Here is a 27,655-nt window from a genome sequence, read left to right as displayed (position 1 = left end):
CTGACAAAACAAGAAAGGAGGACATGCAAACATTTGGGATTTCGATCAGATCGGCTGGCAGTCTTTTCTTTTAACGTATTTTTATTTTCGATATTTCAAACTGCTTATCTATTCAGTAAAAAGTTAAATCTATCCCCACCATTAGTTGCTCATGCTTTCCAAACGTGAGAGTCCACGCACCTCGTGACTTCGTTTTGACCAATCAGAAGCGCCATTGCTCTCACTAGGAAATCCTGAGAGCTTTGCATTGATCCAGGCAAGAACACAACAGAGAGCCAAACCGAGCAGGCGCAGTGCACGAGCGTCTTGTGAGGGCAGCTTGACAGTCTGTGAGCCAGACTGGATCGGTGAAAAAGCATAATTGTTTTAGCTGTGAGACTCTCGCTATATCGTGAGAAGAGATGGCCCTGTCTTCGGGACTGACATAACGGTCAAAGGTAAAGCGTTCGAACCGCGTATTAATTTATTTGGGCTTTACTTATTGCCTTGTAAAAAACGCGTTGCATAACGTGGGCTGGTGACCTAATTTTCGATGTCTGTTTTCCTATTGAAGTTTTTCCAAATGTTTTTCTTATATTTGTCTACGTTTTTCTCCTTATATCTCGTTTTAGATTTAGGGAGCATTGTGGGGAACCCGAAATGTATACATTAGGCTAACTCTTTTAACTACAATGTCAGCGCAGAATTGACCTAATTTCTACTCCAGGAATAACTTAACGTTAGTGTGTCCGTGGACCATTGTCGTGTGCCACTGTAAAATGTTTTTTATTTTTATTTTTTATTTTTTTAAATTAAAAACAAAATGATTTTATCATATTTTTGTTCCCTAATATATTTATTTTGTTTACTACTATTTGTAATTTTTTTTCATCAATGGTAATTTGAGAAGAGTAAAGTTACAGTTATGAAAATCTGACCTAACTTACCTTTCGTTCCCACAGCATTCGTTAATGTTAAGGTGTGGGGTTTGGTTGTGGGTGTTTTTGGTAGTATATCCAGATTTTCTTCTGCCTAATGAGGTGTCCTACCCATGTTGTAAATTTAAAGCTGACAGACAGTTTAAACTACTGGTAGACAATCTTAAATGGGTTGGTCAGATTTTCACTAGACTGCCAGGTAAAATGTCTTTAAATAGATATTAAGGCAAGACAGACACCACTGGTGAATAGGGTAATAGAGATTAGAAAGATAAATATCACCATAGTAAGCTGGTTGATTAATTCCAGTAAATTAAAGACAATTGGTTTATATTGCAAGTTTTCTGAAATGTTTTGTTTAAATATGTAAATGATGCATTAGCCATTTAAATATGCACTAATTTGCTACACATCCAAAACAGAAATCTGAATTTTGGCTGAAGCCAGGTTCAAAATTAATTACTTTTAATGTAAATTTAATTTAATTAATTTAATTAATGTAAATTGAAAATAAAGGAAAAAACAAGGAATTATGAAGTCAGATTTTAATTGTGTTTTTAATCATCATGAGCACAACATGTTAAATGTATGGATTTGGAGTACAAAACTATAGTTGCATTGCTTGTTTGAATTAGTTTGCGTGCGTGTGTACTGTATATTTGTGAATTTTCTGGAATAGAAGCACACAGGGTATCAGACACAAAGGCTTGTACAAGTACTCAGCATAAATGAGTACACCCTGTCCGAAAGTCAGGGTGTACTGACTATACGATATGTCAACAGGTTTTTTCATTTTGTTGACATATAAGAGAATATATATATATATATATATATATATATATATATATATATATATATATATATATGTGTGTATGTATGTATTACCAAATTTCTCACAAAAATAAATGTTTTATATATTTACGGTAGGAAATTTACAAAATATCCTCATGAAACATGATCTTTATTAATATCCTAATAAAAGAAAAATCGATCATTTTGACCCATACAATGTATTGTTGGCTATTGCCGCAAATATACCTGTGCTACTTGTGACTGGTCACATATGAACCAAACCCTCTGTAAAAACTTTCAGAATATAGAAGGTTTGGGGCTACTGAAGTGGAGATTTTTGTCTCAGTGCATGAGAAAACAGCCTTTAAATATATATGTATTGTAATTGAATTCTACGGCTGCAAATAGATAATGTCTAATAAAACAAACACTTAAATGTTTGTTTGGGTGTTTTTATCCACTAGTCTGAAAGAAGTGTTATGAGACAGCAAAATATCCCAAAATCTCAAAATTGACCAGTGCTTGAAAAAACCTTTTGCCTGTAGTATCTTGCCTTAAACAAAAATGTAACAATGTAATAGTGTCTGGTGTATATTATGCACTTTTTTTTAAAGTAACGTGATAAATTACTATTGCATGGAAATTAAGTGGTCCTGTATTATACAAATGTAAACCATATCCTGTATTAGCTATTATAGTGTATGACAGTTTTCAAGCAGGGCTCAAAGATGTCCATGATTGACAGACAGGCTTCTATAAATGTCACATCATTAATGAGAGGCAGTATGGCATTGACATAGATGACTAATATCCCGTCCAGTGCAGACGTCATGCATCTTGAGTCGGACTGAGGAAAAGCCAAGAATTGAATGTCACAGAATGACTGCTCAGATGGACAGATTTTAAGTCCAGATTTGGAGGATTCCTCTGTCATGAACGGAAACAGGACAAGAAGGGGGAAAACAGGCTCAAATCTATACCTAAAGGTCTCTGAGCAAAATTTTAAAATGGCAATCCATTTTTACGGTATCAGAGTAGGTTATTGTGATGATGCTTATGTCTCTCAAATAAGAAAGAAAGTCTTACAATTTCATCAGTAGATAATTTAATTGCATTTCTGTTGTAGTGTGATGTTTTGGAGATTTTAGTCTTTGACAACATTTTTCCTGTCTCTGGATCTCAGGAAATGCTGTTTTTAATTATGATATCAATAGCAAGATGTGCCAACAATAAGATGTTGAAAAAGGATAAAATTGAGATTGTAAGGTCCCAAATTTCTTCAAGTATTTATATTTTAATTTATTTTATTTTTGTAAGTTTAAATGACAGAAATGTCTTGTATTTTCACTTTTCACACTGTTCAATGAGGGTGTGATTTCATTTTTTTCCTTCTTTTTTTCCCCGGAACAGCGACTCAGTGAACATGGCCCCAAATTCCATCCACTGGTTCCGGAAGGGACTCCGTCTCCATGACAACCCTGCACTTCAGGAGGCAGTGTGTGGGGCAGATACTGTTCGATGTGTCTACTTCCTGGATCCCTGGTTCGCTGGGTCGTCCAACCTTGGGGTCAACAGGTGGAGGTTAGTGCATTTCTATAAGAAAGCATCTTTTCATCTTATAATCAAGCAAATATCTCAATTATCAGTATGCAAGAGTGCAAGACACTAAGAATCTGTACTTTAAATTATTGATAAGTGATAATTACTGATAATTAACTGATACGTATTGAAAAGCAGAGTAGCCTTGACATATATTATAACCACTGCAAGGAAGCTAGTTGCTAAAGTGAAAGGTTTTTCTTCCGATACATTCACAATCATATCATAATAGTCATTTGGCAGGGTTTTTTTTTAATCACAAACCATAACTGGGCCGGTTTCACAAAGCTATTTTAGACCAGTCTATAGTGTTAGACTAGTCTAAAATTTGCTCATAGACTAGTCTAATGCAAGTTGGACTGTTTCACAAAAATAAAGAATTAAAAAAAATCAAGAAATTTATTTAGACCAAAAAAATTAGACACCTTACCCCCAGGCTAACTTAGGTCTGACTCTGTTACCTTGGCAACCAGCAGTAACAATCAGTTACATTACAAACAGCCAAAAGAAAAGGGAAAATGGCTCATAATTTAAAAATTTCTTCTTGTTACTACATTCTCCGCTAAATTTCCCAAATAAAATGTCCTTGTAACTGTTATACTCCTCCAACAAACACATATTTTCCGCTGGGGTAAACTGCACTGAGCGGTTGAATGCGCTTACTCAATCCGCCATGTTTTTTGTTTTGAAAAGTGTCTTATTTTACCCAGAATGCATTGCAGTGTAGTCCTACTTAAGATAGTCAGAGTCTTAAGTGCTTTGTGCAACGGTCTGATTTTGATGTCTATCTGAAGTCTGACTATCTACTATATCTAAGCCATAGTCAAAGTCTATCTTTGTGAAACCGGCCCCTGATCTCTCATCTTATGTCACTTGGTCAGAAACTGATATTGAGGTCATGGTGTCTTTTAAGCAAAAATCTTTTCTGTACATTCTGTTCCAATGAAAACAAACCCTTTTGTTGCATGAACCAGAAATATGAGTTGAGACAATTTGATGATCACATAAGCAGTCTATTGTGTATACTGTTGTTGTTTATTCCAACTGTAAAATACGACAGGGCAAAGTCACAACGTTACATCATGTTAAAAAAAAGGTTAAACAAAAGATTTGATTACCTTGTTGTAAAATCACTACAATTTGCATAATTTTACTGGCACATGCTGCCTGCTGTGATCATAAAGGTGCAGCCATTATATCAGTTGATGCAACTGGATTTTTACAGAAATAGAAATTGTATATTCTCTTATGACCTCAGATTTCCTCAGTGTTTTTAACTGTTGGGTGATGACCCAAAAAATGGATATATGTTGTAGACATCTATTGCATATTGCTGGGTCTGTCCACATCTTGGTAATGTTATATATTTTTTTTTAATTGAATTTATTTTAAGAATAGTTGTTTTATGTTTGTACCATAAACGCTATTAGTATTATGTTGGGTGACCACTTCATGTCTAACGGAAATTTGTGGTTCTGAAGCAAAACCAGCGATTTACACAATGGTTAAAATTAGGAAACACTCCTTTTGAGTCAGGCACCTGCTGCTTTCATGAAAAGGATTTCAGAATTTAGTTTGCAGTCGGATGTGAACAGTCAGATATGCCTATGTGTTTCTATTTTAAATCGATCCAGTACTATAACAGTAATTCACGAGGAAAGTAGGCCAAGTTGCAGACCAGCAGGCTCTCAGAAAACAATCACACAGTCTGTCCTCAGAGCCTGTCATTCAGCTCTGCTCACCTACTGAATGGATACTGACTGAATGTTAATGAGAGCTAATTCAGCAGATTAAAAGATGAAGCACCTGTGACTGGATTTATCATTGTCCTCTGCAGTGTTCAGATGGCCTCTGCAGTCTTACTTAAATCACCTGTTGAGCTCCAAGTTTAGGTACTTTAATGCAGGAGAGATGGCGGGTCACGTTGTGTGATCTGCTCTAAATTGCCTTTAAAAATAGTTGTGTAAGTTAGTTGCAGTTAGGATTCTTTGTCTTCACTGCTATTGTGTACACTAGTCATTACATCCTCAAGAGGGACGTGTTGTTTCATGTTAGTGCATCATGTCATAAATGTGCTTGATGTTATGCACTAACAAATTAGCAGTAACTCAATCAGTTACATCAGTTTTATTATGTGTTTTACTGAGTTAATGATACCTTGGGGCTCAACGTTAAGGATTTTTTCTACTGGCCTGATTGGGCCAGTGGTTAATTTTGACATGCCCTTCCAAAAATAATAAAATAATAATAATATAAATCTCAAATATTACAGAAGACAGTCAGTAATAAAATAAGAAACAATAGCAATACCACATCAATAGAACAAACAGACAATTGAAATAAACAGTCCTTTTCGGGATTTTCAATATTAATCATCGGGATAAACTAAATTTATCGGGATAAACAATATTAGTGTTTTTACTGTATTTTTGATCAAATAATACAGCCTTTGAGTATGAGACTTCTTTCGAAAACATAAAAAAATCTTACCAACCCCCCTCCCCCAACTTTCTTTTTTAATTCAGAGCAACTTGCATTACATTCAGTTCCATTCAAAGTGTACATTAAATCAGTTCATGCTTTCTCTAGTATTGAACCCATAACCTTGGAACATGAATGTTAGTCTCTTGCTTACACTCTGCAGAATGTGTGAAACACCTAAAATGTTTGCTTTTGCTAAACTATAGCACTTTCTCTACCCTAACGAATGAGGCGTATTTACCCAGTTAGCTATCCATCTTGTGTAACAACTGATAATATGAATGTAGCCCATAACTTATCTTGGTTTCCTAGAAGATAGACTGATTGTTTTTCATTAGATGTCATGGCCAGAACCTTCTACTGTCAGAACCTTCTACGATCTGAGGAAACGGCAATACAGGGATGTGCTCTTTTCTCAGACTAGGCATTGAGAGAGTTGTTATGGTTGAAAAGAGGTAACTGGGCTAATTTTATGCCCTCCAGTGTTGGAGACCATGCGTGCTGCAAATCTAGGCCAGGGCAGTTACATAAGTAATGTTGTATGACAAGGCAGAGTTCTGGAAAATAGGTTTTTCATCCTCATACTCCCAATAGCTATTAGTTTTTGTGTTCTGTGGACTTGAATAAATAAATAAAAATATAATGTCAAAAGTACAAGTGCATTATTTAGTTGAAATAAAAATTTCACTGAATAAAATTGAATTTATTTTATTTGGGAAAAAATAATAATTTCTACTAAATAACGTAGAGATACTTTTGAAATTATTAAATTTTTATGTATTTATTTTTGTTAACCAAATCTGACCTCTTTATCCAGTGCAGTGTGTTATCTGTTTGCTGATTTATTCATTGTCTCTCTTTATAGACTCTAGTACTTATGTCCCTTTAGCTGGTAGGCAGATGTGTAGAGAGGAAATAGCAGTTAAGCTCCTAATGGTTTAAACAGGTCATGAATGAACAGATTTGTGAATGGAAACTTAGAGTATCTGAATGTTTGAGGGACAGCTTGCAGAACAGGTAAATCCTCAGGGCTTTGCTGTAGATCAATAGTTCTCAAACTTTTCACGCCAAGTCCCTGGTCAAGGCAAATCAGGACATGTCAGTACCATTTGTTCACTACAGTGTTCACTATATTTTGGAATTTGAGTCAAAATAGCCAATCTTAAAGTGTCATATATAAAAAATATACTTTTTGGTATATATTTGACTCGTATTAGAATCGTTCCATTGGAGGCGGATCTGCTTTTATGGTGGAAAGAGGAATTTACATTAGTAAAGCTTAAAAAAACTGTCTAATAAAATTGTGGATGGCAATAGTTCCTATAGCAGTAATGTTTTGGTGGTGTAATGTTTAATTTTAATTTTAATGTTTAAAATTATATTTTAAAACACTTCATGTTACATTTTTATTTTTTCCTGACAGATTTCTCCTGCAGTGCCTGGATGATCTTGATTCCAATCTAAGAAAACTCAATTCCCGCCTTTTTGTCATCCGAGGACAACCAGCCAATGTTTTTCCACGCCTTTTCAAGGTGAAATTCTTCAGTTGAATATACAGACCTTGCAGTATTTCTTTCTGAAAGCCACACATTACAATTTAGTTCAATCCACTGCCCTGACTTTTTTGAATAACTATCCAGTGTTTGTAATCTGTTTTTGCAGGAATGGAAAATATCCAGGTTGACCTTTGAGTATGACTCCGAGCCATTTGGGAAGGAGAGGGATGCAGCTATTAAAAAGCTTGCGATGGAAGCTGGAGTTGAAGTCATTGTCAAGACCTCACACACCCTTTACAACCTTGATAAGTAAGAGCTTTTCCTTAAATCTGAAATTATTTTTGATGTTTACATACTTTCTCCTATACCTGCTTAATGTGCAATTATAAGTAAGCCATTTATAGGTTGATTTTGCCCAAAAAGTTTTGCTGATGCTAATGTAAAGAAACAACACACTTCAGCTTTAATGATATTTACCCATTTAAAATCTAACATCACTATATTATTTTACATTTGATTTATTTAGCTATATTCTTTTTCATTTTTATATATATATTTTTTTTTACATTTTTTTAATTTACCATCTCCATTATTTCAGGATTATTGAACTAAATGGTGGTCAGCCTCCCCTCACGTACAAACGTTTCCAAACTCTGATCAGCCGAATAGACCCACCGGAGATGCCAGTGGAAACCCTCTCCAACACCATTATGGGCTGCTGCGTCACACCTGTCTCTGACGACCATGGGGACAAATATGGTGTGCCCTCCCTGGAAGAACTAGGTGAGCTAAATGACATGAAGAGCTTTATCTGTCAGGTTTCAGGTGAATATCAGTTTAGTTAAGTCAGTTTGGAATGGTGATTAAAATGATTTTTAAAATTAGAAACAATATTAGAAACAATTTTAAAATGAAATACACTTGACCAAAGTGATACAATCACTGTGTCCATTTCCTGTGATCTAACACATATTCACGAGTTTCATAAACTGCAACACGAGAACCCATCAGGTTATGCAAGATTAGTATTGGTTCTTTAACCTACATTATCTTGATTCAGGATTTGACATAGAGGGACTACCTTCTGCTGTCTGGCCAGGAGGTGAAACAGAGGCATTAACAAGGATTGAAAGGCATCTGGAGCGAAAGGTGTGATCACATATAGATGTACAGCAGGGGACTCAAACTCTTATTACCTGGGGCCATATGCTAGGTGGTGTTTAACAGCTAAAACAAATACAACAGAAAGTGGTTTTGCAACAATGAATTTTCACTATATAGGCCCGGTTTTGCAGTTATTGATGGACCTTTTCAGATACATTAGGCCAATGTTTTTTTTTTTTGCTTTTAACTTCAGATATATTTAAAGAAGCACCACCTTAAAAGGATAGTTCACCCAAAAATGTGTATTGTCATTTGCTCACCCTCATGTCTTTCTAAGATTTTAAATTTCCTTTCCTTACTCATGTTTTTCCAGGCTTGGGTTGCAAATTTTGAAAGACCCAGAATGAATGCCAACTCTTTGTTGGCCAGTCCGACTGGCCTGAGTCCCTACCTCCGTTTCGGCTGCCTATCCTGCCGCCTATTCTATTTTAAACTCACAGACCTCTACAGGAAGGTACAGACACAATTCTACACTAACTATCTGTGTATAAACCTAGTGTGCTCACATTATTTCACTTTTTAATACAGGTGTATTGATTAGGGGTGGGCGGTAATGCTATACATCTTATATAGTAATGTCGTTTTTATTTTTTTCTGAAAATTCAGCTTAAAATGCTTTATATGTTTGATAACCATGTGGTAATATACTGTTTGCATAGGTATAAATGAAGATAAATATCTGTGTGAAATTCTCCTTTCAGGTAAAGAAAACCAGTACTCCTCCACTCTCCCTCTACGGTCAGCTGCTGTGGAGGGAATTTTTCTACACTGCTGCCACCACCAACCCACGATTTGATAAGGTGGAAGGCAACCCAATCTGTGTGCGCATCCCCTGGGACAAGAACCCAGAGGCTTTGGCCAAGTGGGCTGAAGCTAAGACAGGTTTTCCCTGGATTGATGCCATCATGACCCAGTTGCGGCAGGAAGGCTGGATCCACCACCTGGCTCGTCATGCTGTCGCTTGTTTTCTCACTCGTGGAGACCTGTGGATCAGTTGGGAAGAGGGCATGAAGGTGCATCTCTTACACATGGGAGATTTGAATTTTATTAGATTTTATAAAACAGTGAAACATGTAAAAAATAGCATGTTTTATTAACTGAATAGGTCCATTTACATGTGCAACCTATTGCAGTGAGAGACAGACTAGTTTCAACCATACCTTTTTCAATACAAGTTGATCCGTTCTGCTCTTTCAGTGGGTTGCTCTCCGTGGGTCAGTTGAATAACACAGTCCCGCTTGTGCTCATGGCGGTGATGCAGTATGGTCTGGTTTTTTTTGTTCTCAGAACAATACTTTGAATACATGAGAAGGATGTTTGTTCAGGATGAGATCTAATTATTGAAGGGGGATTTGGGAATTTAAAAATGGCACTTGTCATGTCAGAAAGGTTGAAATGAAAAGCTATGAAAAAAAAAAAGACTGACTAACCCCAAACTTTTCAACGGTAGGGTAATAGGTCTCATTTTAATGGGTCTGACTGCTTAATATCAACCATCTCTGATTGGTTGCAGAGTAATGGTAGTTATGATTGACAGGTGTTTGAGGAGCTTCTTTTGGATGCTGACTGGAGCGTGAACGCAGGCAGCTGGATGTGGCTCTCCTGTAGCTCTTTCTTTCAACAGTTCTTTCATTGCTACTGTCCAGTGGGTTTCGGCAGACGCACCGACCCTAACGGCGATTTCATTAGGTTGGTAACATTCCCAAACATATACACTAATCCCATGGTTAATATTACCTGCTTTCACCAAAGGGCCCTTGTTTAAAATCTAGAATGCATAAAAATTAACCACATGGAAGGACAGATTAATAAACTGAGGAAACATTTAACTCAAGTAACTCCATTAGAGGAATGTATATGCATATATACAACTTTTATTGTACTATAGGGAAGCATTTGTCTTTATAGTTTATCTGACTGAGATGCACAAAAGTATCATTTGAGGTCTAGAATTGGATAAGTACCTTCCTATATGAATTAGTCAGGAAAGCAAGCCTGTCCCATGTAGTCTCTTTTTGTTTGAACTTTTCTACCTGAGGCCTTCTAGTTCCAGAATTTGGTATTCCAGGATTTTGGACTTTCCCAACACATTATCCTCTTTATAGGCCACATCAAGAAACAGATGTTTGCTTGTAAACATTTCTGTTACCACATTTTACTGTATCTCATATGCATTTTAGCTAAAAACTTGTATGTTTTTGTGTTTCTTGTGTCTAGTCACTTGCGGATTGGGTGAAAAGTTCAGCTTTCCCTTTCCCCTTTGTGAATTGTGGTTGATTGCTTTTAAGACGAAAGCCATTCTCAGCCAAAGCATTTGGAAACCTGTTAGCTGTGAATGTGGTTGAAGCTTGATGCTTTATCAGCGGAAAATGTAGTAGACCGTTCTTTTGCTCAGTAGCATCTTGTTTCATTAAAAGGTATTTTAACTGCTTGGTAGGGAAATATTCAAAGCCTGGTCTGTTTTCAATGCATAGAGAGCCGCAATGCATTTCCAGCGAAGTCGCTCACGGTCCATAGGTCGACCTGCAATTTCTCAAATCTGCTTCTGTAGATGTAACGTGTTTCTGGTCATTTGCTTGTTCAGGCAGGATGTGACTGTTCCTGGCTAAAGGGCAGAGAACAGTATACTGCGTTTCTTCTTTGGCAGCTAGCAGGTTTCTCTGCTTTGGCTCGGGATCGCTGTCATCTCAAAAACGATCAGTGGCAGTGCGAGGGGCAGGGAGCGAACCTGAACCTCTCACTCAGCTCTGAGTTTCGATTTTTTTGAAGCGGGTGGGATGGGGTTCTGGGAGGGTGCTGTGTCATTGGATCTGGAGGTATTGGGAGGATCTGGTCACTGCCTCTTTCTAATGCGTGTTGTAGTAGGAATCTCCGTAATAGGCAGGACCCTGTTGCCCTGTTTAAACTGTGTCCGTCTGTCTGCAAGCAGTGCCTCCTGCAGCCCCCGGTCCCCACGCTCTGGTAAGGTGGAGCACCTTAGGTAGGTGGCCTTTTCTGTCCTGGGACCTGGAGGAGTGATGCAAGACCTGATTTTAGTAGAGCCTTACTGAATTTTTAAGTTCTTTTCCCTTTCTGTTGTTGTTATGGTGTTGACTGTTTCTTTAGTAGTATGAATGGCACATATCCATAAATTCACATACTCTCAGTTAAATGTGACTTACCATTTTGAGATTCTTGTAAATTAATCACTAACACGCTGCATTCTTGGCGCTTGTCGTAATCGGAGAAACCGTGTTCTTGTTTTATCCACTTGTTCAAACATGGGAACCAAATAACCATCTCACGTAACCTTTCTCGTGTTTATGATGAGACTGGTTTAATCTCTTTGTTCTTTCAGACGATATTTACCCATTCTCCGAGGTTTCCCTGCCAAATATATCTACGACCCATGGAATGCCCCAGACTCAGTGCAGGCCGCTGCCAAGTGCATCATCGGCGTCCACTACCCCAAACCAATGGTAAACCATGCTGAAGCGAGCCGCCTCAACATTGAGAGGATGAAGCAGATCTACCAACAACTTTCACGCTACAGAGGACTTGGCAAGAATTTCTTTCTTGTAACAAATAGCTAGCTTACATGCAATCACGTTTATCCCTGAAAAGAAGCCCTGTGCAATTATGACTTCAGAAATGTGGAAATAGAGCAAAAGTGTTTGAAGTGGTAGCAAATTTATTGGTGCATTATAGCAGTGGAGGATAATTCTACTTTCTATGTTTTTCCAGGACTTCTGGCCTCCGTACCATCCACACACAACGGAAATGGGAATGGGATGGCGTACTACCCAGGGGAACAGCAGTCCGGGACCAATACACCAGGTGAAAGTCATTGTTTTTCCCCACTTAATTTGAGATTTCAAAGTAGTGACAACTTCTACTTCTTGCAGCCTATGAGTAGTGATTTTTTTTCTTAAATATTCTGAGAAATACTCACAGATAACAAAGGATAACATAACTTTATGGCTAACTTTAACTTTAGGTTTTTATCTTGAATAATTGATTATAATATATAATATTTTTTATATATATGGTATGATATATTATTCTAATTAAATTGTATTTATTTGAAGAAAACAAACTACTGATGTATGGAGCCCTGCACATGACACAAAGAATAAAAAACAAGATACTGTGGCCACAAATGAATTTGTTTCCACAACTTGTTAATTTTTGGCCACGTTGTACTAATTTATTCCCTCGTTTTAGTTTTGTTAAAATTGTGGCCATGATTTAACTAATTACTATATACTTATGTACTAAGGAATTGACCTAAAACGAAGGAATTTAATTAAACGTGTTCCCCACACATGGAATGCAGAAAAAAAAATATATATATCATGGCCATAAATTAAGAATCTGTTCCCACGTTATCTCTGTTTTTTGTTTTTTTGCATGACATGTGCTGAGCTCCATACTTATGTGGTGTGAATTGACTTTCTGACATCTCAATAGCACCAGCTGTATTGGGCAGTTCTGTTGCCAGTGGTAACAGGAGTGGAAGTATTCTGCTGAACTTTGACAGTGAAGAACACAAGAGATCAAGTGGAATTCAGCAACAAAAACAGCAGCAATTAGGTGCCACCTTGTACACTAATATAATACACTACTAGATTTATAGCTGCAAAAGATTATTTGCGAAATTAGCTGCAAAACATTATAAGATACATTTTTTTTTTCATGCTGTCCTTTTCTCTTGCTTGTTTCCAAGGATACCACCACATGCCCGACACGGGGCACAACAGTCGACTTAACCAATGTAATGTCTCGCATGACATGGCAGGCCCCCAAAATTCAGGTAATGGGCATGTATGTTTTATGATTATGATACAGTTAAAAATAAAATAGTTAAAAAACATTTTTTTAAGGAAGTTGCTTTGTTAAGGAAAGGTTTTAATGTATGCTTGTCTTTATGCATTTTCAATATTCTGTGTGGTGTTCAGCAGGACATTTACATTTAATGCTTTTATCCAAAACGATATATAATATAAATGAATGAATAGAATAGAATAGTAAATGGTAGTATTAATGGGTCATGTGCTGATGAAAAAGACACTTCTTTAGAAGTGGGGAGTCAAGCCTTGTTTATACTTTCGCCTGACTCCGCAGCGCGAGTCTCCGCAGACTGCGCGCGCACCTCCCCAAATGGACGAGGCGTTTATACTTGACGCGCTCGCCGTTGTACTATTCTTTGAAACGATAGGGGGCGACTCGAGTAATTGTCCTCTAAACCATCAGGAATCAGCGGTGAGAAGAAGAAAGCTATACACACGTGACAATGTTTATTATAGTACACCACCAATACCACACTACAAAAAGAATCGTGTAAAACCCAGTAAACCCTGAGATTATTACTCGTGAGTCGTGACAATAAAACAAAATATATGGATATGAGAATGTGTATACAACATAACTAAATTAACGATCTCTTACATATTTTCTAATTTCACTAACATTTCATTAAGTTTTGTGAACATTTTTATTAAACATGGACCTTTATGTTCATTAAAAATACTTTTTATGCTATTGTATGCTCATTTTTTAAATGTAAGCAACTCATAAAGACGTGCAAACTGGGTGCCGGTGTGGTGAGAAGTTCGAGCTCGGCCAGATTCGGCTCGAAGTCGTTCATCTTCGGATGCGGCGCCGCGTGCGTTGTTACAAAAAATGTCGCGCACACCGCCAGGCGAAATTGGGTCTTGCGAACCCAACGCGCACGACCGCCCACACCGCAATGACGTCATTTTTGCCGCGCGCACCTTCGCGCTCGTGCGGACGCGTCGAGTATAAACCAGGCTTTGGGCAGGTTGTTCCACCAGCAGTCCAGGTAAAGGGCTGTGAAAGTGGTTTTGTGAACGCAAGCTTCTGCAGGGCATGTAGGTCTGGAGTAATGAGGTTAGGTATAGGGGTGCAGAGCCAGTAGTCGTTCTGTAGGCAAACATCAGTGCCTTATTTAATGCGAGCGACCAGTGCAACAGTGGATACTGTTGGCAATCAGTGCAAATTGATTTAGAGGTGTGACGTCGCCCTCTGCAGGACACCTGCTTCACACGGGAGGAAGCGTGACAGGGAAGAGGGAGAGGGAGTCGGAACGAGATCTTGAAGGTGAAGATGACACCCTCTCTATCTCTCACAAGTTACAACGGAAAATTGCAGAGGTCACTTCGGTTCATGCCACCAGCGGGAACCAGTCAAGTATGGAGAAATTAACTCAGTTAAATCCTTGATGTACTGTATAAATATAGATAAAAGAAATCACACAATGCATTTGAGAGATATTTTTCTGTTCTCTTTCCAGAAGATTTAAATGGACATACCATTGTACTGAGCAGAACAGATTCAAACAAAGCAGTCTGAATGGGACTGACTTTTTCCATTTGAGTTTAGATCTGTTTTCACCTAAACAACTCCTGTTTCACACTGGACGCGCAAGCAGTGCGGAGGCAGCGCAGAAGCTGTGCGTATATACCTGATATGCTTTCACACTAGCTGCGTTTGTCGCGCTGGACCGCGGCTTGTGTACTGCAAATACAGACGAGTATCATCCATTGTCACCTTTAATGGTGTTTTCCTCCGACCCTTGTCTGCCATGTGCTTTGATTTATGATAGGCAGCATACTCTGCTGCGATGCGACCGTGTTCCCCTCTGTCCCACACACATACACGTGTAACATGCTGTATATAGGTAGTTTACATGATAAAAGTAATCTTAATATTAAGATATACCTCTAGTTTTAGTCAATTAAACAGGCCTTTGAAGTTTGGGCAAAATCTCCTGGCAGTGATGTGTTTTCGAGTATTTTATTTCTTTTTTTCACAGCGCTGAATGTCATATGGTGATTGTGAAACACGAAACGCATCACTTACATGATTTTATGATAAAATGTATTATTTTTCATGTTAATCAGGTCAATTTTGATCAAGAACAATGCACTTTGGCTTTAATTCAGCGTGAGTGGTGCAGGAAAAATAGACTCGGCACCGAAACGATCGCGGCACTACCTCTTCTGCTCTGCTCCTGCGACGTGCTGCCGCGCCGCTTCTGCGTGCGGTGTGAATGCTCTAATCTCTTAACATGGCCGCCGAAAAAAATATGCACTGCTTACGCTCTGTTTACGCGTGTGGTGTGAAACTGACCTAAAGCTTTGGGAAAAAACTATTTGACATTTTATTTTTATTTCTTCTTTTTCCCCCCATTGTTTCCCTAATACCTAAACCCTTTACTCTTTTGGTCATCTTTGTGATTTGTTTCATCATTGCACAGGGAAGGGTTTTGTTTACTGTCAAGTGAACCTTACCAAGTGGGATAAATGTATGAGATTTGATCAAGCAGAATAAATCTGAGCTTCATTGTACACTCATCGCAGCTAGGATTTTTAAAGTATTTTTGCAATTTGGTTGGCTCCAGCACCAGCCATCGGTTGGAAAAATATACAATCATCAATAAACACTTTTGTACCAATTTCTCTGACATTTTCTCATTGTACAGTTTCACTGATTCTCAATCGAGTGGTGTATGTGCCACCTTTTGTAAACAGAAAAATTTATACAGGTATTTTTTTTATTGGCGTTTCATTCTTTGCCAGTTTAATGTATTATTGTTTCAATTTACTCAGAAAATCCATATATATATATATATATATATATATATACCAGCAGAGCTGATGTTTTAAAGTAGGGTTAAAAGATTTCTAGATTTTAAAGCCATCTCCATGAATTGCTGATTTTAAACCCTCATGTTTTAACCTATTTGTAAATTCTATCAGGGACAAAAATTTGATGGACCACAGTTCTTGAATGTTTTTTAAATGAGCTTTTTAAATGTAGAATTTAAATGTAGCCTACAATTTTCCATTAAATGCATCTATAGATTAGCTACAGTATCTTCTTTGTGCTTCTGTCATGCTTGGCACACACAGACAGCTGACCTTCACGGTCAGGCCTTAAACGCTGATAAACAAAAAAGCCAATTTAAACTCTGCCAAAGCCAGGAAATGACTCTGGAAAAGAAAATCATCCTAAGTTCATTGATCACTGCATGTGTGAAGCAAACATTTATTTATCTTTAGGAAGGTAATGTATTAAAAAAGGAATGAAGACACCCTGTTGTATCTATACCCTTAAAATCTCTTAGTATGTTTTACATGCAATGTTTTTATTTTATAAATCCAAAATATTTTAAATGTATCTGTTTGTGCCTATTCAGGTAAAGCAAAACAATTTAGAAGCGTCATCTGACAGTATTGATTATAACATGACATTTTTACATTGACATTCCAAAGAATAAGCAAAACATTGACTATTAATCACTTTTTTGTTTTGTTTTTCATTGTGATATTAGTTTTTCTGCTGTCTTTTTTCCCCCCTTTTTTTGTATAAAGCTCTCCTCTTCTGTAACTTAAAAAATGAGAGTGATTAACATCTGATTTATAATCTAATCACGTTGGCCTTTCTTCTGGGAAGGTAACCAATTGGGATTATGAAAATGTTAAGCCTCTGTAATAGGCCTCAAATGCTTTATACCAAATGACATCTACAGACCAAATATCATTTATCAGATTTAGCTGTTGTTTTTCCACCAGATTGCTTGCTTAAAAAAATAAAAAATAATTCAGTACTAGCAAATCTTGGTCCCAATATTAAGGATGGTAAGACAACTTGTGATAAATCCACCACAATGTTTACAGTGTCACCAACAGATGTCCTAATGTCAACTATTGTGCATAACTAGACCATGTATATATTATACATGTATGGGCCCGAGTTCACATAATGAGAGTTTATCATGGTGATCTGGCAACCTCTAACTGAACTGGACTAATAGCTGTTGGGCCTGAATTTGTTTGTGTAGCTGGATCTGCTTTGACACTGTAACATACTGTATATGTATAGCTGTTGCTGACCGTTCTATTGTGAATGTTTTGATATGGCAACTGTAGAGACCTCAGTACTTTTTGACTGTAATATCTGTGTGTTATGGTTTGTTTTTGTCACAGCAAAAGTTAATCATTTCTGTTTTCTCTTCATTTGAATTAGTCATGTTTTTTTTTTTTCTTTCTGTGAAATAAATGTGATGTCAAGTCTAAATCTTGTCCTCCAGTCTGTGAACAGCAAAACAAATCCAGTTTCATTCAGATTTATTAATTTGTTTTTACCAGTGTATTTTTGTTTTGTTTTACCAGATAATGGTAAACTTCGATCATGTGGCGCCCCTGCCTGTACGCACACTTCGTACCATGAGTTACATCAACCATCATTTCATTTCTAAATCATGTGTAATGTCAAAAAAACAAAAAAACACACACAATGGGCAAAACCCCTCAATTCTCCTGCAAAATGAAACTTTACATTCAAAACAATGTTATTTCTTCTCAAAATGGTATTTTGTTTTCAAATGACACACACAAACCATCATATGAATAGACATTTATAAGAACCAGTTGAACACTGATGTGCTCAATGTAAAACACTATGATAAATGAAAAACACTTCTTCTCCATTCATCATAAAGACTTAGGCCTTTTTTTGTTCAGTGTTATAGTTTCTACAGACAGTACATACATAAGTGTGTTATAAAATATTTGAGAATATTGTTTTTATACTCAGAACACACAAATACACGGTAACAAATATATTTTATTTTTCCCACAAAAACAATATACACAGTGTACATCCCAACCAACACAAAGTTGTACATACAGTGGTCTACATACAAAACAACAGAAGAATTGACTGTATACAGTTACAGTAAAAAAAATAAAAATCCAATGTTGGCATCCATTGCACCATTGAAGAGCTGACCTGTTGCTCTTTTATGCTAAAGCTCTGATTGCTAATTGTAAAACTGTGTGACGGGTGTTTGCCCATGTGATGAGTCAGTGTGCATATTTGAATGGCAGTGTGTTCCTTGTGAAAACAAGAGATTTTCTGCATGAAAATTGTGCCAAAAGCAGATAATTGTGTGTAGTGTTTTAGAACTGCAATTTGAGTGTAAAGCAGGAATTGGTTCAGGGGGTTGGTGAATGAGTTACATGTTGTGGTCATTGTGTCTCAAGTACCAGTATTTGTGTGTAAACAATTGAGAAAAACTGTAATAATGAATGTGTATTGTGAATGAAACTTATAGTCCTGTCATTTTAAGCCAAAATGGGGGTCATAGGACAAATTGCAACAGAATCAACTCAACTGATTTTGTATCCTCAATATGTCCTGAGTAAGGGGAAAAAAGCCCCGAAGAATCCCATTAGGGGAAAGTTACTGAAAATCACTGAGTTGATTACTTTCATCAAGACAAACAAAAACTGTATTACAAGTTTTTTAAATTGTTTGTTAACATGGGCAAACGGTGCATAATCTAATTACGTATACTAATTTGCATAAATACCACAACAGATCTAAACATTTGGGTATAGCCAGGTGAAAATGTCTTGTTGAATCTTGTTGACATATAACAGTAAAAGACTTAATGTTAAGCTCTGAATGGAGCCCATTTAAGCTACCCAGTTTTTCTCAACTGCTAAAACACTAAAACCCATTGGCTGAACAAAGTTCTCAGTTGCCTGAACTCATTTAGCTAATTGTGCAGTCTGTTGTCAATACCTTAAACCATTTCACATGGTAAAACACAATTTTCAGATCTCACTTAGACTTTTCAGCAAAACTCTAAACACATTCTCATTCTCAAAACACATTCTGCACTCTAATGCACACGTCATCCACACTAGTAAACACAAGTGGCAACAATCAATTACAAATAGAGAACACATGTCATTGATTGAACACAACCACTCAAAATTGATTTAACCTGTTTCAAATGATGCCCAAAGACAAGAAGCACACTGATCACATGTTTACTCCTTTGATGTTTGTCCCTTTTAGTATTGTATACTGTAGTACAGTGCATTGTAGGCTGTATACTGTACAATGAACACATTGTATGGCCTGAACATTGTGCTTTCCATTTGTTAACAGCACTGACTGCTCAATAGATTTTGACTGGTTGCAGGTTCATATCAACAAAGAACAAGAATTACAGTATCACAGAGACAAAGGACAAGTTTGTGAGATGCAGGGTACAGTACTGTAAAAATAGGGGTACAAGGAGGAGGAAGAACAAAAAAAAATGCAAAGAGCAAAGCAGAGTAGTAATTTCTGATCAATTTTGAGCTATACTATGATAGAACATGTTTTCGTTCATCAAAAGACAATGACGGAAAAATCTGAAATTTGTTTTGAGATTATAAATTTACTTCTCCCTGAGAACTGTTTTTTTTTTTTTTTTTTTTTTTTTTTACTTTTCTTTTTATTTCCTTTTATCAAGTGCAGTCATACAGTATGTCACAAATGAACTTTTTGATGGTACAGTAAGGTGTCACGGGTAAGTCTACAAACAGAACAGCAGTCCATAGATATCTTTCGAGAACTATGTTTTGAACAATGTGTTTTCTATTTTTTGGTGTATTGTTTTCTGACTGCTTGATAGTGTATATCATTTTGATCACATTGTTTATTGAGAGCAGTGTTTGATTTTGAACACAGGTAAAACTGTTTTGAGGTGAACGTTTCATTTTGCAAGAGGAGTCAGAGGTTTTGTAAATAGTGCTTGAAGATGAGGTTTTGTGTTTAATGTTTTCAGAAAAAGGAGCAAGGTTTCAGAAATTGTGTTTTAGCAATTGAGGAAAAACTGTAATACATAGAGGCAGGTAAACCAGCCTTTATTAATTATTATTGCAGAGATGGGATTTGGGGCTGGGTCCATGGGACTGTTTCTGGGGGACGAGTCTGAGGGAAGAACAGGAGACAAGGGTAAGGAGAATGCAGAAGACAAAAGGTAGGTAAAATAAAAAATGAACCTCCAGAAACAGTCCCATGGACCCAGCCCCAAACCCCATCTCTGCAATAATAATTAATAAAGGTTGGTTTAAAGTAGTAGGCCTACATCTTCCTGCCTCTATGTAGGCTATTATTTCCGTCTTTCTAGCGTATTTCTGTTTACATTACACAAGGAATGCAGCAAGCTGAAAAGGGAGGCTTATTGGTTTCTAATGGCCCGTGTTTCAACAGTGTTGATGATGAGGTAATAAGAAAACTCTGCAGCGAAAATTGATAACTTATGACTAACTTCTAAACTTTATAACTTTTCCCAGTTTACAGTGGGACAAAGTTTTAATCAAGGTGACTCGATGTAAACAAATAAATAGTTGTTTTTTCCGTACCATTTCGCGGAGAAAGTGAGCTACTCTTGCAACGAGCAGTTGTGACCACTGGGGGGCGCTGTCGATACTTATTTAAACTTCATTAGGCATTGTGTGGGTTTATGCCTTTATGACGTCGGTCCCGGAGAGCTGCTGTCCTGCAGAGTTTGGCTCCAACCCGGAAAAAAAAATCACCTGCCTGTAGCCTAGAACAGGGGTTTTCAAATTGGGTGAATGTGAGCCTCCCCTTAGAGTAGGTAAGGACAGCCGAGCCCCCCCTTCCCCAAAATCCCCTCCGCCTGCCCTAACTAACCCTCTGCAGTAAACGCCATCTTTTGTGTGTTCCAGGCAATGATGAGTTTCAATAACAACTGATAAAATGTAAATATTATTTTATTTCCACAACTTTCTTAAAAGTGCATTCATAAACGATTCTTTGCAACAGCAAATAATTTCCAACTTCATGCAGGCCTAACTGAGGCTACTTTTAAAATCACTGAACATCAGTAGGCCTAACCACAAGTCAACAAAACACACTTAACGTGCAATCGGCGCCAGAGCTAACACCGACGACACCTGACGGCTGAAATCGGCACGGTGTGTCTGGGCTTTAAGCGCACATTTGAAGGAGATGCACATCATCTCGAACAAAATCAGCAGTGGTGGAAAGAGTACTGAAAAAACATATTCAAGTAAAAGTACCATTACATTCCAAAAAATGTAGTGTGAGTAGAGTAAAAAGTACTTGTCCAAAAAACTACTTGAGTAAGAGTAAAAAAGTAGCTTATATAAAGTACTCGTGAGTAGTGAGTACTACTAAGCAGTGGATTCTACCCCCTTATAATAAACACTGTGCACTACAATTTATAAATTTAAAAAAAAATTGCACATACTGTAATTCACATTATATTTTGTTCTTTGTCAGAAAGATTGAAGAATATCTATCATCCATCTTTTTAGAATGCATCAAATCAGTACACTCACCACCATTTAAATCATATTATTTGAAAATAAAAAAAGCATTTAAAATTAGGTGTATGGCCACTGAGCCTGAGCATGCTATTGTTGCACATAAAATATCAATATTCATAACTGTGCAAATAATTCAAAAACCTTTAGAAACTCATATGATCACACACCATGAGATGGGTTAATAGAGAGATTAAAAAATACCCAATTTCTCTCCAAAACGGAACCAATTTTAGTGTTTTGATAAATGAGAATCACTAATATCCACCTAATACACTGAAAAAGGCTAAGATAGTGAGCTAACACTAATTACACTGTAATTCCATGCTATTAAATATGTTACAATTTAAACGTAAATGCACACTGATCTAGAAGGGTGGCATCATCCCTTACGTTTTACACGGCTACATTTACTCACATTGTAATGCTGATAATATAATTTGTAAGGAAAATTGTGCATTAAATAGGGAAGTTATATCCGGGAAACTTTTACAAAAGAAACAAACAAACACACACACACACACACACACACACACACAAACACAAATGCATGTCTCTTTGTAGTTTTATCAGCAGCATCCACACACAAAAAAAACAAAAGTTAAACATGAAAAATGTTTTTGCAAGTGCACTTGCCAAATGAAGACGGATTGTATGAAATGGATAAAAACCGTTGTTTATTAACGAGCTGTAGTCACGCACTGACAGAAATGCAGTTCAAGTTAACGCCATGGTTCATAAGGTGCACTGATACTGAAACTGGCGGCATGGCGAGCGCGAGACGCGGCAGTGCACAGATCGTGACGCGCGTCTCTATATAATGAGACTGTGAAGTAAATGGGAGCGGGAATTCACCGCATTATGAACTCGTCACGCAATCATATTAATTATATTAAAAAAATGTAATCATATTAAATCGTATATATTCCACCCCATACCCGCTACAATTGAGAACCACTTTAAACATGCAGACGCTGTTAAGACAATGATGTATTCCACTTAATACACAATATAACAATATACAATAAGATTCGTAACAACGTAGGCTACCTCCTGGTGTTCTTCTAAAATGAGGGCGAGCCACAAATCCGTGAGTAACGTTAAGGCCTATTTATACTTCTGCGTCGAACTGCCGCCGTAGCTACGTCGTAGGCTGTGTGTAGCGCGCGTACCCTTCGGCGTACCCTGACGTGCACCTCTCCAAAAATGTAACAACGCGTCAATTCTACGCGGACGCAAGCGCTGTGATTGGTCTGCCAGAACCCCTCCCTCAGGGTTTCACATGCTCCCTAGGTGCGCGTCAACGCGGACAACAACGCAGAAGTATAAATTAAAACCAACACATTGCCTATGGCGTATAGGCTCCGGCGTAGGTCCGACGCAGAAGTATAATGAGGCCTTTACAGTTTACAAACCCGTGGGAACGGATTGCGAAAGCGTGGGCACGGTTTATGAATGTGTGGGTACAGATTGCAAAAACTGAAGGCATGGTTTACAAGTCTGAGAGCGCGGATTAGAAACTCGTGGGTACGGTTTGTTAAACCGAGGGAACAGTTTGAGAATTCGTGAGTACTGTTTATAAACTGAGCGGACGGATTGCAAAACCGTCGCCACGGATTGTTTTATTTACTCACACAGGTGACTTCCTGGGTTCCGTTTCCTCCCTTAATGCTGACTTCTGTTGACTTGGGACAAGAGAACGACGCATTTTAAAGCCAATACTCGCACACACAATTACGATATCAATAGAGCTGCATACAGTTATTTTTTTCTTTGCGTGTCGCGCCTCCCCTGTGGCTCTTTGGCGTCCCCCAGGGGAGGCGCGCCTCACCTATTGAAAACGCTGGCCTAGAAGACATCCTAAAGACCTTGATGGTTCAGGAGTGTTTGATTAGGGTTGGAGCTAAACTCTGCAGGACAGTGGCTCTTCAGGACCAACGTTTCCTCTGTCCTATATGCATATCAAAAAAAAAGAAAAAAAGAGAGAGATATAGATATATATATTAAATTATAATAATGCCACAATATTATTATTATTATTATTATTTTAATCAAATAAATGCAGCCTTTGTGAGCATAAGAGATTTATTTTAAAAACATTAGATTTATTTTAAAAACATTAAAAATCTTACCAATCCCAAACGGCACTATATATATATATATATATATATATATATACTGTATATACAGTGAGGAAAATAAGTATTTGAACACCCTGCTATTTTGCAAGTTCTCCCACTTAGAAATCATGGAGGGGTCTGAAATTGTCATCGTAGGTGCATGTCCACTGTGAGAGACATAATCTAAAAAAAAAAAAATCCAGAAATCACAATGTATGATTTTTTAACTATTTATTTGTATGATACAGCTGCAAATAAGTATTTGAATACCTGTCTATCAGCTAGAATTCTGACCCTCAAAGACCTGTTAGTCTGCCTTTAAAATGTCCACCTCCACTCCATTTATTATCCTAAATTAGATGCACCTGTTTGAGGTCGTTAGCTGCATAAAGACACCTGTCCAGCACCCCATACAATCAGTAAGAATCCAACTACTAACATGGCCAAGACCAAAGAGCTGTCCAAAGACACTAGAGACAAAATTGTACACCTCCACAAGGCTGGAAAGGGCTACGGGGAAATTGCCAAGCAGCTTGGTGAAAAAAGGTCCACTGTTGGAGCAATCATTAGAAAATGGAAGAAGCTAAACATGACTGTCAATCTCCCTCGGACCGGGGCTCCATGCAAGATCTCACCTCGTGGGGTCTCAATGATCCTAAGAATGCTGAGAAATCAGCCCAGAACTACACGGGAGGAGCTGGTCAATGACCTGAAAAGAGCTGGGACCACCGTTTCCAAGGTTACTGTTGGTAATACACCAAGACGTCATGGTTTGAAATCATGCATGGCACGGAAGGTTCCCCTGCTTAAACCAGCACATGTCAAGGCCCGTCTTAAGTTTGCCAATGACCATTTGGATGATCCAGAGGAGTCATGGGAGAAAGTCATGTGGTCAGATGAGACCAAAATAGAACTTTTTGGTCATAATTCCACTAAACGTGTTTGGAGGAAGAAGAATGATGAGTACCATCCCAAGAACACCATCCCTACTGTGAAGCATGGGGGTGGTAGCATCATGCTTTGGGGGTGTTTTTCTACACATGGGACAGGCCGACTGCACTGTATTAAGGAGAGGATGACCAGGGCCATGTATTGCGAGATTTTGGGGAACAACCTCCTTCCCTCAGTTAGAGCATTGAAGATGGGTCGAGGCTGGGTCTTCCAACATGACAATGACCCGAAGCACACAGCCAGGATAACCAAGGAGTGGCTCTGTAAGAAGCATATCAAGGTTCTGGCGTGGCCTAGCCAGTCTCCAGACCTAAACCCAATAGAGAATCTTTGGAGGGAGCTCAAACTCCGTGTTTCTCAGCGACAGCCCAGAAACCTGACTGATCTAGAGAAGATCTGTGTGGAGGAGTGGGCCAAAATCCCTCCTGCAGTTTGACCTCTGTAATTTCAAACAAAGGCTACTGTACCAAATATTAACATTGATTTTCTCAGGTGTTCAAATACTTATTTGCAGCTGTATCATACAAATAAATAGTTAAAAAATCATACAATGTGATTTCTGGATTTTTTTTTTTAGATTATGTCTCTCGTGGACATGCACCTACGATGACAATTTCAGACCCCTCCATGATTTCTAAGTGGGAGAACTTGCAAAATAGCAGGGTGTTCAAATACTTATTTTCCTCACTGTATATATATACAGTGCAATGCATAAGTGAATACACCCATGCTAAAGTTGACTAAAAAGAGGAATAAAAAATCATATTTTGGAAATTGAACTTAATGCCTTAATTTAAAAAAATAGGAAAAATCCAACCTTTAAGGACACCAATTTTCTTTGTGAATGAATAATGTATCGTAAATAAATAAATGTTCTTCCTTAAAATACATGGTGCATAAGTGAGTACACCCCTATGTTAAATTCCCATAGAGGCAGGCAGATTTTTATTTTTAAGTATTTTTTTTATTTATTTTTTAGGATACTATGCATCCTGATAAAGTTCCCTTGGCCTTTGGAATTAAAATAGCCCCACATCATCACATAGCATTCACCATACCTAGAGATTGGCATGATTTTATTTCAGTTAGCCTAAAAGCTAGTTTGATTTGCATTGAGAGATGATCTTATGGAAAGTACCCCATGCCAATCTCTAGGTATGGTGAATGCTATGTGATGATGTGGGGCTATTTTAATTCCAAAGGCCAAGGGAATTTTATCAGGATGCATAGTATCCTAAAAAAAAAATTAAAAAAATACTTAAAAATAAAAATCTGCCTGCCTCTATGGGAATTTAACATAGGGGTGTACTCACTTATGCACCATGTATTTTAAGGAAGAACATTTATTTATTTACGATACATTATTCATTCACAAAGAAAATTGGTGTCCTTAAAGGTTGGATTTTTCCTAATTTTTAAAATTAAGGCATTAAGTTCAATTTCCAAAATATGATTTTTTATTCCTCTTTTTAGTCAACTTTAGCATGGGTGTATTCACTTATGCATTGCACTGTATATATATATGCAATATTAGGACGTGTCTTGTATGTATGTATAAGACACGTCCTCATATTTTGAGAATATGATAGTTTAGTTTTTCTAACACAAAGTGAGGAAAAAAGGTTTCATTACTTTTTCCTCTGTATTGCGTCACTATTGCTGTTCTTCTGACTATATTGCAGTTTGCAAAGCTTTTGTCATTTGACTTAAAAGTAAGAAGACTTGATTAAATTGAAAGAAAACTGAGCAATGAATATTATATGATTTTGAACTGAATATTACTTCTGCTTTGTGATCTGTTTCTCACAACCAAAAGTAATTGTTGGACGGACTGTGCGGTTTATTCACACAGTGCAATTCTGTTCTCTATTGGAACCTTGGCACACAACAGGAAGGGGAAAAAAGGGTTGAGATGTCCTGAGCCCTCGAGAAGCAGGGAAATGTGGCCTCCCCGGGAGCCACTGCAGTACCTACTCTTGTTTTTAGATTGCCATGTGCATTGAATACACAAGTATGACAAGAAAGTGCAATGGAAAACTTTAAACTGGCATCATGATTTAGTGAATCAGAATGAAACTCACTAGCATTTCCTGTCTTCTATTCGCGGTGGTCCATGGCTCCGTTTGCGTTGTTTTTCTGTGCCCAGGACCTCAGTCCAGACCCTGATTTGTATATTAGTGTACTCAAGGAGCCAAAACTAGTTGCCACAGCAACTGTGTTGAATCTCTCACGGACTCCCCGTCCCCTTCCACCCCCTCTCAGAACTCTGTGAAACAAAACAAACATTGTCCCTTAACAAGGCGCGGAGAGACAGCGTTCTGTTCAGAAGTGCAGGACATTCAGGTCATATTAGTCCTTCCTCATTGAGTTTAGTCTGAGAATAAGAGAGTCCCCGCACACAGGACACTCACCACTTTCTCATGTCTGATGAGGGTGACTTGAAATGGGAAGCCCTGGATTCACCCCACCAGCCTGTCATCTTGGCCATGCCAAAATAGCTCTGAAAGACACACAAATATTTGATGAGTGCATCCTTCAGAACTAAAGAAGTGTCAGTAGCTAGGGTTCGAGTTCTGAGACTTTCATCTGTTAATGCACATTTCATTGCAAAATGTAAAGTGAACTGACTCTCAAGGGAGCACACATTCTTAAAAATGAAGGTTCCAATAGAGGGTTTATGTAGTGATGCCATAGAAGAACCATTTTCAGAACTGAACCTTTCAGTGAACAGTTCTTAAAAATATTTTTTTTCTTAGTGTGAAGAATATTTGAATAATCTAAAGAAACTTTTTCCACTATAAAGAACCTTTTGCAATGGAAAGTTTCCATGGATGCTAAAGGTTCTTCATGAAACCATAGAGAAAGAATCATTAGTTCGTTTTGACATTGATATGCAACATAAATTTGTAAATATTCTGATGAAAATGTGTATGGTGTTTGCCCCTGGGAATGGGAGAAACCTAACCCATAAAGTAATA

The 27,655-nt window shown here is 37.6% G+C and overlaps 1 protein-coding gene across 2 annotated transcripts; it reads left to right on the top strand.

The window, feature by feature from the left end:
* Positions 1-258: 258 nt before the first annotated feature.
* Positions 259-15,916, top strand: cry3a (cryptochrome circadian regulator 3a). Of its 2 annotated transcripts, none has more exons than XM_084087696.1 (15): positions 259-437; positions 3,120-3,290; positions 7,213-7,321; positions 7,452-7,594; positions 7,884-8,068; positions 8,346-8,434; positions 8,763-8,903; positions 9,151-9,462; positions 9,987-10,138; positions 11,787-11,989; positions 12,173-12,265; positions 12,899-13,021; positions 13,155-13,241; positions 14,480-14,638; positions 14,742-15,916. In XM_084087696.1, exons 2-15 carry the CDS (start codon positions 3,133-3,135, stop codon positions 14,798-14,800), a joined length of 2,013 nt encoding a protein of 670 aa, XP_083943822.1. In that variant the 5' UTR covers positions 259-437; positions 3,120-3,132; the 3' UTR covers positions 14,801-15,916. The 2 variants fall into 2 exon arrangements, with proteins under 2 accessions (XP_083943822.1, XP_083943821.1); XM_084087695.1 differs by having other exon boundaries at positions 12,896-13,021.
* The last annotated feature ends 11,739 nt before the right edge of the window (positions 15,917-27,655 follow it).

This window comes from Abramis brama, assembly GCF_963993115.1.
Source record: "Abramis brama genome assembly, chromosome: 16".
Lineage (NCBI taxonomy): Eukaryota > Metazoa > Chordata > Actinopteri > Cypriniformes > Leuciscidae > Abramis > Abramis brama.
The sequence above is the reverse complement of the archived record's forward strand: the minus strand, read 5'-3'. Positions and strand labels throughout refer to the sequence as shown.

What these genes read in the sequence shown, in the direction of transcription:
- cry3a (XM_084087695.1), top strand. Translation starts at nt 3,133, where the DNA reads ATGGCCCCAAATTCCATCCACTGGTTCCGGAAGGGACTCCGTCTCCAT. An exon ending in CTTGGGGTCAACAGGTGGAG is followed by an intron (nt 3,291 to 7,212) that starts GTTAGTGCATTT and finishes TTTTCCTGACAG; the next exon opens with ATTTCTCCTGCAGTGCCTGG. An exon ending in GTTGGGAAGAGGGCATGAAG is followed by an intron (nt 9,463 to 9,986) that starts GTGCATCTCTTA and finishes TATGATTGACAG; the next exon opens with GTGTTTGAGGAGCTTCTTTT.